Source organism: Salvia hispanica, chromosome 1, assembly GCF_029641045.1.
Source record: "Salvia hispanica isolate PSC_SH4W2 chromosome 1, Shi_PSC_v1, whole genome shotgun sequence".
In the NCBI taxonomy this organism is placed as follows: Eukaryota; Viridiplantae; Streptophyta; class Magnoliopsida; order Lamiales; family Lamiaceae; genus Salvia; species Salvia hispanica.
The window spans coordinates 62224802-62241790 of record NC_142692.1 but is presented as its reverse complement, the minus strand read 5'-3'; the positions used below and the strand labels follow the sequence as shown (position 1 = coordinate 62241790).

Here is a 16989-nt window from a genome sequence, read left to right as displayed (position 1 = left end):
CCACCCTATAAATAGGTCACGTGAAGAAAGAGAGAGAGTTTTGGGAGGTTCCAATTCCACACTTGGAGGCTAGCTCCTCTACTTCTCGTTCCTCGCTCTTAGTCCAACATTTACCTGAAGACTTCGGTCATCCGCCGAGGGGGAGTCACCGCCGTTCCAGCCAGCCATCGTAGTTAGAAAATCCACTGTTTCATTGCTCTAAGGAGCCAAACAATCTTTACCGCTTTGTTTTTACGTTTTTCGTAGTTTAAACTCGTGCTATTTTGCTTGCATTTGACATGGATCGTAACTAGTTTCTTGTTTGAAGATCGTATGTTTTGAATCTCGTTTTAAAATGAAGTTGATGTTTGTTTCCTCTCGAATTTCAGTTATGGTTTTATTACTTTTTGCCTAGTTAGTTAGATCTAGTATTTTCACGTTGATTTCATTAATTGTAAGCTTTGATTTATCTTGTAGGCTTGATCCGGTTATTGCACAAGCATTACAAGTTTCTAATCGATTTAACTCATGAAAATGTATGGGATTCATCGTTGTTTAGTTTCTGTCACCTTGCATGTTAGTCAATTTGCGTAAACGTAGGATTTGCATGTTTAATCGTCTCGATTTCGGATTTAATTCCAGTTTTTAATGTTAACAAGTTTAACTCAAGCCTTTATTCATGGAGCCTTCATTTCTCGGCATTTTGTATTACTCGGTGAGGAAGACAATGTCACCATCTAAATTTGGGACCACTTTTATGCTTTTAGCCACTTTTCACCTTTTGTCCTTTTACTTTTTCAGCTTAGTTTGCAGATTTGGTAGTTAGTCGGTCAGTGCAGTCCTTGCATTCACGTACAAGCCATATCCCTGATGATAGTAACTTACTGGTCATGATAGTATAGGTCCCTTTTCAGTTTCACGTCTAGATAAAACTCAACCCTCAAAGTGTGGTAGCAAACCAACCCTTCCAGAATGTCGTCTCGATTGAATTACGCCCACATCCATCTCTGTAGGATTCGACCATTTACGCCATTATATTAGCTAATAGAAGTGTGTTGAGGTTTTAATAACAAGTTTTAGGTTTCGTGCCAATGACACGACTAAGTTGACTAGTTGAACAAACGACCCTGCACAAACCTGCTCTTTCAGTATACATAATAAGTATACGATGCGTATTTATACTACATAATGAAGGAACTGGCAGCGGAAGCGTGCATTCTATTATAATCACATAAAAATCGGATCTATTTAGCAGATTATTTAGACAAAATCTATTCTCGTAATTCTTACTTGTATCATGCTCATAATTTGAATTAATCATGCTTTAAGTGCAATTGAAACCTAAAACATGTTTTTCTACGAAGCAGAAATAATACCTTATTAATTCTCCAAAGAATTGATGATGGCTAGCGACTTCTCCACGTGATGTTTTGAATACTAGACCACGGATCTTCTCTCTGGTTCCCGAACTGTACTCCAATATCAGATCTCACCGGAATACTAGGACTTAAATAAAAGAGACAGAAAAACTATTCCACGGAGGAGAAGGAAATTCGACCAGCTCAATATGAGGGGGGCGAAATTTTTGAAAAATTTAAGAATAAAAATTGTGATTGTTCTGTCTCCTTTATTCTCCTATTTATATTAAGTTCCTTTTGGGTCCAGACGGGGATCTATGGAAGGTTTTGGATATGGACTCATCCAATTTACTTTTTATTAATTAAATTGAACCCACAATTTAATATAAGCTTAATTGGAATATTACGAGCAGCCACTACAGGAGTAATATTGAACTCTCCCCATCCAAATCCGAAATTAGAAGTAATCCAGGTTTCCGTTTTATCTTTCATTTCTCGCGCTTAAGATTAAAATGTTCATTAATTAATTAATGTCTGCTATGGACTTAATTAATTAATATCTTATTAATTCCAAGAGTGGACTTAGCATGAAACGCTTATTTATTATTCATAGAGTAATTAAACTCCAACTAGCTAGGTTCCGAATAACAAAGTCTTGTTTCGCGCTCCTCTTGGGGACATTATCAAAAGAGACTCACCTCGCGCACGATTCAATATAATAGCAATCCTAGCACCGCTAGATATAATCACCACTACCCAATATATCAGGTTTATTGGGTTACGAAAAATCCGCACCATTTGATAAGTCAAAGTATTGCATAATCAATACTGTATGCTCAATGCTAGCCTACATTGATTAAGAAACAAATATTTATCAAGACCTCGCCTTTCAGTAGATAGCCTAAGGATAAGTCTTGTTGTTAGATCCGTTCAGTGTTATACCACACCAATGTCATCTTATTTCAGTAAGGCATAGAAATATGCGGACTGACATTGCAACCTTTCACAATGGATATTCTAATTCCATCTGGGTTGTTAAATTCTTCTTTTTCTTTGTTTAAGACTGACCGTGTTACCTTCAAGTGGACGCCGCCCACAACCGGTCTACTAAAACAAAGACTTGGACTTTGTTAAGTTAACTTATACATTTAAACATGCAATTAACATCTATTAAATGTAAAACATAACAACATTACAACAAAAATAATTTGTTTTATTCATTGGAAAATAAAATAAGAGTTTTACAGTATTCAATCACTCGAAACGTGATTTCTAGTATACAAACTCTAACACATAATGCAACACAAAATATTTTTGAAAGCTAAAAACTCTCTTGATTCGTTCATTCCCAATTTCACACTTATAAATAGGAATCGTATTCTTCGTTTCTGCTTGCGAGAAGCAATTGTTAGCTAGAGAGAAAGAAATAGAGAGAGAAGTAATTGTCAGCTAAAGCGTGTGATTTTAACCGTTGGCAGCATGTCTGCGGCGGCGGCAGAGGAATCGGGGATGGACACCGGTGATGACAAGAAGAGGAAGCGTGCTATGGATATTGTTATGGATAAAAAAAAGATATGGATAGTGTTACAGAAAAAAAAAAAAACAAGAAACAAAGTGGAGGAGGGCCGAGGGAAGAAGAAGATGGTTTTGAAATAATATCAGATTCAATACATAAAAATAATCTCACAGTGCAAGTAGTTTGAAATAATATCAGATTGAAAAGGTGAAATTGGGAATGGACAAAAATGCCCATCTCACTTCTGGAGGCATTTTCGGGAGAAAACAGTGCGAAAGGACCGCGGACGAAATAAACCCTGACTACTGAAGATATTCTTAAAGTTCAGGGACTATTGGCGAGATAAACCCATAGTCAGGGACCGTTTTTGTAGTTTACTCTTTTATAAGGTTGGGTTTGAAGCTTGCTTATTAGAAGTTGCAGTGTCTTCCTCGCTTTCTTATTGGATGTCCAAAACACACCTCACTACATAGGTGCCTATGCTTCATTCAGTAGTACTACTCTTGCTTGCTTATTACAGCTGAGGAACAAAGACTGACTGATTGAATAACTAAATTCTCTCTGTTCCAACTGATAAGGATCAAACAACCATCCCTTAAATGTTGCTACTTATTGTGACAGTAGCCAAGAGTCCTGCTGAGCTGCATAACAATATGCTCCATTCGATATGATAATGTAACAGAATCCGGTGGTGACGCCTCAGAGAGTGACGAGAAAACGACTGTTAGCCTCGAAGCACAAGTCATCGAGCATTCATAGTATATTGAGGCCAGGGTGTGAGGACAAAAAAAGTTTCCAATGAATTGAGGATAAGTGTATGGCTTGAAATTTAATGGAAACATTTGATCAATGTGTTATGGGAGATGAAAAGTAATGTGCACAGCAGATAGTCACTGTTTACTTCTCTTACAAAACAGATTATGAAATGTTGTAGAGTTTGGTATTACACTTAAAGAAACATACTAATACAAGGTGGGATGTCAAAAACTGCTTTAACAAATAGATACACTCATATGGAGTATTAATCTAGGATGTTTCCAATTTAACATAACACACTTAAATGATGCCTGACTTGGATCCAAGTTATCCAACTCAGTTCTATGTCCATGCTGCCAAATATCACACATTTCCTCATCCATCATCAAATAGGACTCCTCCGATAGCCCCTCTAGCGATACTATTCGCGAGTAGGTGCTGCGTTTCTCTTGAATATGGCGTACGCATCACTGTAAATCGCCACCAAACTAGCAAACACAGCCAAACCAACCATGAACACCGCCAAAGTTTTCTGTTTCCACGTCGTGATGCCATGAACGTCCCTGAAAACCAACACCACAGTTGAATATAAAACAGAGAAAAAATACACTGCAGCAGAGAAGAGGCAGCGGATGCTACCTTAAAACGATGATAGCAGGAAAGATGAAGCCGATGCAGACAGCAGTTGTTGCACCGGTGAACTGAAAGGCGTCCCAAATGCTGGGAATGAAATTGGCCCCAAGAAAGATGACAGACATGAGGGCGATTGTGAGGGAGGTGAAGCGCATGTTGTCAGCCGTGAGAGGGATGGAGGAGGAGGAGAAGAAGAGGCCATCTAAGTTGAGACGGAGAGGGTAGAAAATAACCGGGAAAACCAGCATCAAATGAAGGGCATAACTAACACGGACAGCATCATTGAGCTGGGAGCTGAACGGGATGCCAAGATCCGTGTCAAAGTTGGAGAGCACGTCGTCAAGGGTGGCGTCGCCAAACAAGAGGAAGCCGAAGAAGCTGGTCATGACGTAAATGACTGAGCAGAGCAACAGGGATGTTCGAACCACCGGCTTTATCAACGAAGGATCTTCCAGCTCATTCTCAATACTGTGCACTACACCACACCACAATACTTAACTAACTAACTTGATTAAAACTAATGCATAACTCTGGAAGAATCCGTACCATTGAAATGGCATACATAGGCGGTGACGAGGACAGGGACGACAGTGAAGAGCGTCCAGATAGAATTGAATCCCGAGATATCGGGGAGGAGGCGCGGCCACATCATGCTCCCTTGAATAAATTTGGCAATGGCGATGCCTGCGGTTATCACAAGGAACACCACTGCAAGGAAAACAGCCACCGCAGAGGTGTGCCGCAGAGAATCTGCAACCACTCCCCACAATCAACAAACAAACCTCATTTCCTCAAAAATTTTCTATTAATTCTCCAACTTTCACCCTTTCCAATTTTAGCACCACATATACAGGGCAAGTCCCTTTGTAACATCAATACAACTCCCTCTTCCCCAAATTAGTAGCTGAGTCGTATTCTTTTTCAAGTTATTCTAAGGTTAAGTTTAAACATCAATTTCTTAGTAGTAATAAATTATAGCTTACCAATGCGCTTGAGAAAGGCCAATGGAGTGAAAACCCCAAGCGTAGTGACAACAAGGACAAAGAACCGGGCGGTCCACCACTCCTGGCCGAACCAGCTCTCCATCAGACCGGGGTGATGAATTCCGCTCGAGGTCGAACCGGAAACGACATCCCCTTCACAGTTCAATTCGATGAGAACGAAATCGAAAATTTTGAAGAAGTAAAGTGTAAATTACAAGAGAAATACGATACCGAGTATGATCATGTAAACAACCAGCACGCCAATATTATTGATGACGACGCAGACCTGGAGCGCTTTCCGGCCAATGGCGCCGAACGCGTCGCCCATGACGGCGCCGTAGGAGGAGACGGCGCCGGCTTTGCTGAAGCGGAGCAGCATGCCTATGGCGAGCTCCGTGAGGACGCCGACGAAGACAATAGCTACGATCCCGAGGATGAGGCCGAGGACCTTCATGGTGGCCGGCAGCGCCATGATTCCGGCGCCGATTATGGTGGTGGAGAGGTTGAATACTGCTCCGGTGAAGGAGGCTCCGTTGGCTTCTCCGTGGGAGGAGAAGCTGCTGCTCTCCGCCTTCTTGTTGGTCAATAGAGGCGTTTTCTCATCGATGATTCGGACGGATACTGATTCTCTCTTTGATTTCTTCGATGAGGAGCTTCTAGGTTTCTTCTGGCTTTTGGTTGTCATGTTTGCTGCGATTGCAGAGATGGAATGTTGGAATTGGGATTGGGTGAATAAATCTCGGAGAGAAAAAAGCTGCAACTTATCAATGAAAAGTTATCAACAAATTTGATCAGATTTAGAGAGAGAAGTTATCAACACATTTATTTTCCTTTGATAGTTTGGTAAATGTCGTGATTGGGTTTGTCGAGCCGACACCTGGGTTAATGGTAGAGGTGCTTTATTTGGATTGCGTATGTAAGGTTTAATCAAATACTACTAATCTGCGTAATTACGTTTGTAACATGTGATAATATAGATTTTGAACTGGCCATAGCTTCCCTACCAAGATGAATTGCCATATGGTCAAAATCATAGAAACATAGCTTGGGCTTGCTTCTGGATATTTCATGAGATTTATACTACTTTTAATAAGGACCACTCAAATTTGATATGTACATCTAGTATGAATTGAAATTCGATTTTTTTTTTGGAAGTGCTAACATTGGACACTTTTAAGGACACTATATTTTAGCAAACTCGCTGGTTTAACCATCTATAAAGATTTATTATAAACAACTAGGTGGTATTCCATTTTGTATGCACTATGCTCTTCAACTTTAGTATTTATCATTTATCATTAGTAATAATAACAAACTGATATGCAATCTCTAAAACAATGACCACCATTGGAAGGGCAAATGATTAGTGGCCTAGCTATAGTACGGTGAATTGGTGATGTAGGTATGAAAAGGCAAAGGAGTCAGCATTGTTATGCTTATCAAAAAAATTGATTTGATTGAAACCAACAAAAGAAGACCCAATAATTACAAATAAAATATCATGGCAACTTGGCGTAAGTGGCGAATGGTAGTCGTCTAATTTTTATTTAAAATTGATTTAATGCTTAGTTGTTTGTTTCCAGCCGCCCAAAAATAGACAGCATGCTCTACTGGATTTTGGAATTGAACTGCTGCTCGATTTTCATATAAGAATGAGAGTGCGCTTGCGTGGCATAGTAAGATAGGTCGCGATCTTTCTTTGTTCAAAATAGTGATTGAAAACTGTATATAAATAACTATTTAAAGATTTCTAATTTTATTTTATATTTATTAATCAACATTAAGATTTAATTAGGTGCATCGGAATATGCCTCAAAATGATTTATGTATTTATAATAATTAATTTTTGAAACTGTAGTTCTGAAGAATATAGTACACACAATAAGAAATACCGTACGACATCGTTATAAATTCATAACATTAGTTAGAGCATCTCCAACAAGGAGAGGTAAATGAAAGAGATATATTATCTATTTACCTTCTCATGAAGTGAAATATACTCTAAAGGAAAAAGATATATAGAAAGGTATATCATTTTTATAAAAATAAAATAATAGTACAAATGCATTAAAAAATATAAAATGTAATACCTTCTCAAATACTTTCCCCTTAAAGAATGATTTTTCATGAAAAGAAGGTAAATATAGTAGTTATGAGATTTTACCTGGTAAAAATACCTCTTCAAAATAGAAGATGGTATAATACCTTCTCAAATACATCTCCCCTTGGAGAATAATTTTTCAATAAAAAAGGTAAATATAATAGTTATATGAACTTACCTCTTCATTTACCTTTCCCCTCCTTGGAGATGCTCTTATAATTATAGATAAATTATGTGGTTGGAAACTAATATACATATTGTATATTAGTCACATACGGAAGAAAGTATAAGTACAACACGGAAAACTAATAGGAAAAGAATAACTTATCAGCATATTTTAAAATAGAGAGTTGATTATTTCAAAGAAGAAAAAGATATGAAATGTTGTTTAGATTCGTTTCTAACAACAATTAATATACTATATAGTATTATAACGAATCCAAGAACGTCACGTATTGTATAGTGCCTTTGATGTAGTACACAAGCAATGAATTTGTAGATTGTAGTATATTTAATGTCTTTTTTATTTATTTTATTTTTAATATGTGGTAGTGTATAGGCTTGAGTTTGATAAAAGTTGCGGCAGAATGCCTAAAGTTTTAATAATGAATTCATAGAACAGCCAAAAAGAAATGCTACGCATGCCCTCCTGTTTTGGGGGGATCGATTTCTCATTTCTGAACTGTTTCCTAAAAATAATTTAATTAATAAATATGTTATGTTAATTTAGATTTTAGACCGTTAACTCTTTGTATTTTAATTGTTTATTTCACTGGTCCTTATACTTTTATATTTGATATATTCTAATCCTTATTTAACGTAACCGTTAACTTTTTCGTTATAAAATAACATATCATATGCTAATTATTTAAATATATTTCACCTAATATCCTAGTTGGAAAATATGAACATAACATAAATATAAAAAAAAGATAAAACAAAAACAAAAACAAAAAAAACTAAAGACTTCCAAAATCGTTAAAAGAAATTTGTTGTTTGATTATTTGAAGTTCAAATATTAATTTATATTTGGTTCCAATGATATATTTGGGAGCCGACGAAGCCGGCGGCGCCGGTGACGAGGACGGAGAAGCCGAGCGGACGACGGATCTGGGCGGAGGAGCGGACGACGGATCTTTTTTTGTGTGTTATGTTCATAATTTTCCAACTAGAATATTAGGTGGAATATATTCAAATAATTAATATATGATGTGTTATTTTATAACGGAAAAGTTAACAGTCCGTCAAATAAAGATTGTAATATTTCGAATATAAAAATATAAGGACTTACTAAAACGAAAAGGTTATATAAGGACTTAGTGAAATAAACCATCAAAGTACAAGAATTAAGGATGCTATTTACATGACCTTTTGATTCATATATAATGATGGATAGAAACAGAAATTCAAAAATAGCCTATCATGGTAAGGTGATTCATATATAATGATGGATAGAAACAGAAATTCAAAAATAGCCTATCATGGTAAGGTGAAAATTGTTTACTGAACAAACCTAAATATAACTAATGACTGAGCCTTTTATAAATGGGCTATGGAAACAATCACGTTTTGCTAATGAGGTTTGGGCCTTTATAGTAAGCCCATTGTACAAACCGCGTTTTACGATTCAAAATTTGAATCTTAACTACTCTCCACAATACCACATTCCAAAATTGAATATTTTTCTTCTGTTCCCTTATTTTCTTATTTTCGAATTTTAATTTTTATGATTTCTCAATCCATTTATCTTCATTTTTAAAATTCAATTTTAATTTATCGTTTTCGAACGTGAGAATTTTGAATTTAGGCCCTTTGCAGATGTAAGATAAAAAAAAATACTACTACCTTTTACAAGTTGAAAAGAACACTGAAACTCGACCTCACGCATGAAGAATGACAATCATCATCAAGGCATCTAGTAATAAGAACTTAACCATGTACTCAATATGGTTGAATTGATTAAAAAGTTACTACAATTCACTCTTGCAATTACAAATATTGACATGTGAAAGCAATTGTCCATGAATTTGCTCAATGTGTTGCCTTTTGGGCTTCTTAGCATTCTCCTATGAAAGCTACTGTTGGTGGGGAAGTAGGAACATGGTGGTAGTGAACATCCACATCAAAGATTGAAATGTGTGAGATTGTGACGTTTAACTCTAATGCAATCGTGGTTTGCTCAGTGCACATTTACATCTGGGATTTGGAATATTCAAAACTTCTTCTTTTGCCCCCTTTAATAGGCCTTGAGTTCACATGAATGTGTGTGTGCATCTTGACAATATAAGTTGTAAAACATATAGAGGTGCACCCACTACCATTTTAGATCATGTAAGGACAAAAACACCCTATGTTTTCCCATCTGTCTTTAACTAAATTGTTGGAGCTTCACTTTCTTGCATATATGTCTTCTATTCTTTAACCAAGTCATATTCCCATGAGCATGTAAATCATTACCACTATTTCATTTTTTACACCATTTAAAATCTGGCAACGCCATGATTGACAAAAAGACCTAACAACAAATAATTCTTATGTCTGACAAGAAAATAAAGGTTTATGCAATGAAGGATAAAATAGGTTTAGCAGGAAAGCCTCAAAATCATGACAGTGTCTATGCATTTTCAGTAACTTTACAAGTGAGACCATATCATAAACCACAAAAAAAAAACCCAGTAAAAACATGTTCTACTAACCCATTTCTTTATACTCCATGATATTGCTATAAACATGGATTAAGAGCTACAAAACTTTGTGCATACCTTCACAAAAGTGGAGCTGTTGAGAAAAAGTATGGTTAAAATTTCTTCAATCTTCTTGCACTGTTGCCTGATTTGTCTTTTTCTCCTCTCATCTGTTTCTTCTTCTCTTCCTGCTTCTTTGCAGTCCACTTTCTTTGATTGTTTCTCCCTGCATGGATGAAACCTCCATGGCTTCTTCCGAGATAATAATATTGATCACTTGGACCAGAGGATGCATCCGAGGCCATCGAATCATCACTATCAGCTGCTGCCTCTTCTCGCGCAACCTTTTTGAACCCTTTTTGGGCTACATTGCCATCATCATCACCATCGTCGTCATCTTCTTCGTTCTGATCGGCATATTCGTCCTCGAGGTCTGGGGAGGCTATGTACGTCGTCCACCCGGATTCACTGCTGCTGCATTCCTCAGTGCCTATTTTAGAAGGATCCATTTCAATAGGTCCAAGAACAAGGCAAATACTATTTATGGAGAGGGTTGAGAAACTGAAAAAAGCAGGCAGCAAAATTTTGAATTAGAGTGGTGAGTGATGCTATTGGGCAATCCACAATCTTCTTGACTGGGAGGTAAATGATCATGTTATGCCCCCCTTTATCTGTTGACTCTTTGATGCAACAAAACCACCTTCATCATTGGGGAGGGGAAAGGTACTGCTTAGCTGTCTCTGCACAATAAATTCTCTGGCTTTTATTACCAGGAGCAACTTTACAGGTGAAATACCCTCATTTATAAAAACATAGGTCTCCCCTCTCTCTCTCTCTCTCTCAAAACACACATACACAGACAAGGACAGAGGTTTAGAGCTCTTTTAAAATGGAAGATACTTTGTTTGCATACTCATAACACCTCATACCCGGAAATCCCCCTATTCTCTACTTACTCCCCTGTCTGCTTCATAAATATAAAGCTGCTTTTGAAATGAGGATATAGATAAGGCCCACTCACGCAAATGGCAGATAATGTATAAACCCAATGATATCATATAGCTAAATGAAGCCCTCTTTTAGAACTATCTTATTTATCAAGAGGACTTTAAATTTCTGTCTTGCCATTAACTAAGAGCAGCCTTTTTCATGTGAATTACACAGTCAATCCAACTGTGTTTTTGGCTTCTTGTACATGGTTAAATTGGATATGTGAATCGTACAAACAGTCATTTTCGCATCACAAACAACCCCTTATGTTGCTGCTGTCGCTGTCCTCCAAAAACACCCAAAGGTTCAATTTTTATTTTGTTTTTCCATTGAGTTTGCTTCAAGATTTACACATACTTATGAACAACTAAATAATGATCAATATTACAAAAAGTAAACAAGATTTTTAGGTATAATGTTACCTCAATAGGGAATATTGTGTTGTTGCTATTCTGCCATGGTTCCATTCCCTACCAAATTGATTCTTCCCTTTGGCTTATTCTCTGTTTGGATTTCAGACAACTGCGGCCCCTTTGCAGTCCTCTTGCCAGTTGAATAGGTCTGCCTCGATTTGGCATTGTATAACTTGGCTCTTCTGGGCTCCATATCCGGATCATTCTTGGCCTCTTGCAAAACAACATTTCCACCAAAATTATTATAGTCTTCAGTTGGGATTTTCATCGAACATCTGCTGCGTATTGGAAAATTTAATCTGACCCAATTAAATGAAGACTTGAACATGACCTTAAAATAATCCTACGAAACTATCTTCTTAACCACGTACCCCTTTCATCCTGCCATTAGGCCATCTCCAACCATTTACACCAAACTCAATCCCATTTTTGAATTTGAGTCACACCAAAATATAGTTTTACTCCAATCATTTACTATAAACTCAAACCCAAAAGAATATTCCATATTTATATTCTTTTTATACCTTTTCAATTATACCTACATGTTTACTTAAATTACATATTAGTCCCACAATATTTTATCAATAATTTATGTAACTTAAATAATTACACAAATTTTTTTATTAATATATTTATATATTAAATATACTTTATATTAAAAAAATTACACTACTTTTAAAATTAAATACACTAAACTTGCAATAATAAAATTCAAATATAAATTGAAACTCATTTAAATATATCGCAATTACATAAAACATATCACGATAAACATAAAAAATAGCTAAAATTCAAGACTCGAAATTTGTGTATTGTTCCCACAAATGATCAACTAGCGCATTTTGAAGTTGCAGATGAGCACTTTTATTTCTTATTGCGTCATATCGGGTCATATACTCTTGAAATAATAACAAGATTTTTTTTAGCAATATTCGTTCCTATTTAGTAAATTTATTAGTTATTATTTGTAAAAAAATATAATTTATTATAATATGGCCAGCTTGATCATTTCTATTTAATTATTTTTATTAGAAAAATATATGTAAATTCCATGAACAAATTGTGTCTAAATTATGCTGCTGATAGTTTGAATCAACTATCAAGTACTAGTACTAGTACACAAATTGACAGTATACAAATTGGCCGCCGGCTGATTCAACTATCAAATTAATAATAAGGACTATTATGCAATATTTAAAATTTTTTTGCAGTAGATACTCAATTTTGGTGTTCACTTCAAATTTGGTGTTGTTTGATTAAAAAACCCAAAAATGGGTATCGGTATAGAGTATGGTTGGAGCACATTTTTACACCAAAAATGGGATTTGGTGTATGATTGGAGGTGGTCTTAGGAGTCTAGTTGACTTTTCTGCACTATCATATCTCCATTTTAACTACTCCCTCCATCCCAGATAATTCGTCCCAGTTTTCTATTTAAGTCTGTCCCACATAATTTGTCTCACTTCACTTTTACCATTTTTAGCAGTGGACCTCATATTCCACTAACTCATTTCTACTCACATTTTATTATAAAACTAATATATAAAGGTAGGACCCACGTTCCACTAACTTTTTCAACCCACTTTTCATGACAATTCTTAAAACACGTGCCCGATCAAAGTGACCCGAATTATCCGGGACGGAGGGAGTATTTACTAGTGTTAACACCTGTGCTATGCACATGACAAAAGATTTTTAAATAATGAAGATATATTAACTTAAAATAAAGAATATAGAATAAATAAGTATAAAAATATATTTACAGATAAGAACTAATTAAAATAAGTATTTGTAATATTACAAACAATAACAAAAAAAATTTGTACAATCGTACTTCTCTCAACCCACTCTCAAGAAACATTTCATATTTTACCGGATGATTGTATATTATTTTAATATTTGATATGAGTACACTATAAAATAAAAGAAATAACAAAAGAGGAGATGTGTGGATGAAATAGAATAAGACGCAAATAATGAAAAATGCAATACTACTATTTACAAAAGAATAAAAAAAAAAGCAAACTATTTGAAGGAATAAATAATTCACCAGTTTCGATTAACAAAATCAACTCAATTATAACTACGTGTACTTCTAGTAATTTACTTATAAATATATTTATAAGTAATTTCAACATATTTAATTAAGCTAATATACTGTTATATATAAAATTGTACTAGTATATTACTATACACAACAACAATTAATGTTATGCAATATTGTTCTTTTTTTGATAATGATATTAATTTAGTTTCACTTTATATCATTATTTATTGGTGTTTCATAATTACTTGGTCTAGCCACGTTTGAATTCAATATAAACATATTTCAAAATTTTGAGAAGTAAAAATAATAGAAATATGAGTAAATATAAAACAATTCAATCTATACAACACTTAAATATAATAAAAATGTACACCTACTATAAATTGCATAATTTTATAGTACCATTATTTGAAATTAAAATTATAATCCAAAAAAAGCCCACTAAATATATTAGATTAGTAAGATAAGATAAGATATTTAAATACTTATGAACGGAGTACTACTTGAAGCGAGGTTTTAACGAATTTTTTTATGTTTATCAATCTTTTAACTCCGCTCTATAATTGGTGGTGTACATTTTATCTTCCCTCTTGAGTTAAAGTAACACCAAAATTTTTAAAATATGTTAGTATGATGCAATATTGTTCTTGGTTTGATATTGATATTAATTTAGTTTTATTTTTTATCATTATTATTTTGTAGTATTTTATATTTATTATTTGGTTTAGCCAAATTTAATTTCAATACTTGATAATATATTTATATTCCACAAATATTTTGAAAAGTCTAAATAGAGAAATATGAGTAATATAAGACAAATCAATTCTATCTATATACTATGAATTTAATAACTTAGTAAAAAAACTTAAAATATTCATTTTCCCTCTTGAGTAGAAGTAACACCAAGTGTACGATCTAATATCAAGAAACTAACACATAGTATGCATGTGTATTAATAAGCATGTTCTTGTTATGCAATATTGTTCTTTGTTTAATAATAAAAATAATTTAGCTTCATTTTTCATAATTATTATTAGCTGTAGCCAAATTTAAATTCAACATTTCAAAATTTTCGGAAGTTTAATAGATAGAAATATGAGTAAATCAAAATAACTCAATTCTACCTCTATACTATAAACTTAATTACTTATTAAAAAAATAATTTAAAAAATATATATTATATAAAGTCAATAGATTAGAAGTCCAAATTAATCTTAGCTTAAAATATAATAATAGAGTACGACACTTGAATTAAAACTCTATTTAGTTAAGAAAGATATACTATAAAATGAGGACATAGCACTATTTGAAATCTAAATTATATACTAAAAAATTTAACACAATAAAAGCCCACTAAATATAAATAAAAGTCCAAACAATATACAATAAACTAATTATCATCCTAAAACCCTATGCCACGCCTCCATCTCTCTCTCTCACTCTCTCTCCTCCTCCTCCTCCTCCCTAATCGGCGGTGGGAGCCAGAGTACCGCTCCTTCTTCCTCATCGGCTCTCCTTCCACACAGCCTTGCCACCCATCCCGCCGCCTTACCCGCCGCGCCGTCACCCCTTCCTCCTTCGCGGCGCTGCTCTGCTTTACAAGCCATGGCCGCCGCCTCACCCGCCGCTCGTTTCACGCCTCCACTGCCTTGCTGCCGCCGTTGCCGGTAAAGATCGGATCTCTTCTTCCTCTTCTTTTTCGTCTTCACACCTTTCCCCCTATCTCTCTCGCCCCGGATCTGTCACTTTCTCGTAGCCAGTCGCCGCCTTGCCGCCACTGCCCCGCCTCCATCAGCCTTGCCGCCTTCGTCACCCATCGTCGGAGCTGTCGCCGGATTTCAAGAGTCCTGCTATGCTGCAATCAAAAATAAAATTATCAGTAAATCAATCAATAAAAATGTAGATTCAATTAAAGGTGAGTGCATGTATGGGTGTTCTATCTTGTTTGAGAAGCCATTGATTCATTAGACCAATTTTTTGTCCAATAATATCTGCCTCTTTTCTGTCCAATGGTGGTCATTTCTCAAAATGACCAAAAGGTAAACAAAATAGCTTTACATTTTCCCTCCAAAAAGGATAAAATTGTCTTTTCACCAAACTGTCACTTTAGATTAGTATGATTAGTACTCCCTCCGTCCCTGAAAATTTGTCATATATTTCCTTTTTCGTCCGTCCTTGAAAATTTGTGACCTTTCACTTTTACCATTTTTGGTAGGAGACCCCACATTCCACTAACTCATTCTCCGTCACATTTTATTTTAAAACTAATATATAAAAGTAGGATCCACATGCCACTAACTTTTTCAACCCACTTTCTATTACATTTCTTAAAACCCGTGTCGGGTCAAATGGTGTCGAATTTTTAGGGACGGATGGAGTATCATTTTTGTTAGAAATTGAAACTAGATATAAAATTATAACTATCCCACATCGGTATTCCCATAAACCTGAAACCACTATATAATTTTAATGGGTCACACCTCCTATCACCAATTGGTTTTAGGATGGAACTCATAGACTTCTATCCTAGTATCAGAGCGGATTGCCGACTTTGAGTCAAATTTAACTGACCCAGCTAGACCTGTCAAAATGGATATCGGGTATTGGATACCCATCCAAACCCGAAAAAGTCGGATAATTGGATATCCGAAACCCGATTTTTCGGGTATCGGATCGGGATCGGGTAGTGAGAATTTTGGACTATCGGGTATCTGGTTACCCGATATCTGATCGGGTATACCCGAATTATATCCGATTTATTTTCTAAAATTAATAAATTATATTTTTATTATAATTAAATGTAATTTAATTTCTTAACTATAATTTAATTAATACTTAATAGTTAGTATATAAGATATGTAATTTATTTTTTTTAATTATATTTTAATTTCATTGACTTGTGATATTTATAATTTTGAATTTTTTGATGATATTATTGTTAGATCTTGATTCTTATGAATTATTGAATTGTGATATTTATAAAGGATGAATGTTTGAACTTATGAATTTTGATGGTTATTGACTTATTGTGGATGGATGAAAGATGTTAATATGTATAACTTATGCATTTTGTATTTTTCAAAGTTTATAGTTATTTTCTTTTATATTCGAAATACTACATGAATTTTGTATTCCTAAAAGTTAGTAGTTATTTTCTCTTAAATTCGAGCTATTATAATAATTTTGTATTTCTAAAAGTTTGTAGTTATTTTTACTTGAATATTAGTACTTCAACTTTGTATTAAATTTGAATTAAATAATATTAAATAAATTCTAAAAGTTTGTAGTTAATTTTCAAAAAAAAAAAAAAAAAATCAAAATCACAATTGGGACTGGATACCCAATTTTTCGGGACTGGATACCCGAGTCGGGTATCCGGGTACCCGAAATCAAATTCGGGTCGGGTATCGGTATTGGATTTTGAGAATTTCGGGATCGGATACCCAAAAATTTCGGATCGGGTATCCGCGGGTACCCATTTTGACAGGCCTAGACCCAACAGTATATCTAGGCTGAAACTGAAAAAATG

General features: G+C 34.8%; 2 protein-coding genes across 3 annotated transcripts; both read right to left on the bottom strand.

The window, feature by feature from the left end:
- Positions 1-3771: 3771 nt before the first annotated feature.
- LOC125224146 (amino acid transporter AVT6A-like) lies at positions 3772-6202 on the bottom strand. The gene is made up of 5 exons (XM_048127504.2): positions 5457-6202; positions 5226-5378; positions 4789-4992; positions 4249-4717; positions 3772-4172 (listed from the first exon to the last, which is right to left on the bottom strand). The coding sequence occupies exons 1-5, from the start codon at positions 5908-5910 to the stop codon at positions 4031-4033; spliced, it is 1422 nt and encodes a 473-aa protein (XP_047983461.1). The 5' UTR covers positions 5911-6202; the 3' UTR covers positions 3772-4030.
- A 3715-nt stretch (positions 6203-9917) lies between these two features.
- LOC125217654 (uncharacterized) lies at positions 9918-11869 on the bottom strand. 2 transcript variants are annotated; one of them, XM_089063313.1, is made up of 3 exons: positions 11785-11869; positions 11423-11626; positions 9918-10750 (listed from the first exon to the last, which is right to left on the bottom strand). In XM_089063313.1, the coding sequence occupies exon 3, from the start codon at positions 10517-10519 to the stop codon at positions 10124-10126; it is 396 nt and encodes a 131-aa protein (XP_088919439.1). In that variant the 5' UTR covers positions 10520-10750; positions 11423-11626; positions 11785-11869; the 3' UTR covers positions 9918-10123. The 2 variants fall into 2 exon arrangements, 1 of the variants encoding a protein (XP_088919439.1); XR_016134734.1 differs by having other exon boundaries at positions 10376-10500; positions 11423-11857.
- Positions 11870-16989: the final 5120 nt, after the last annotated feature.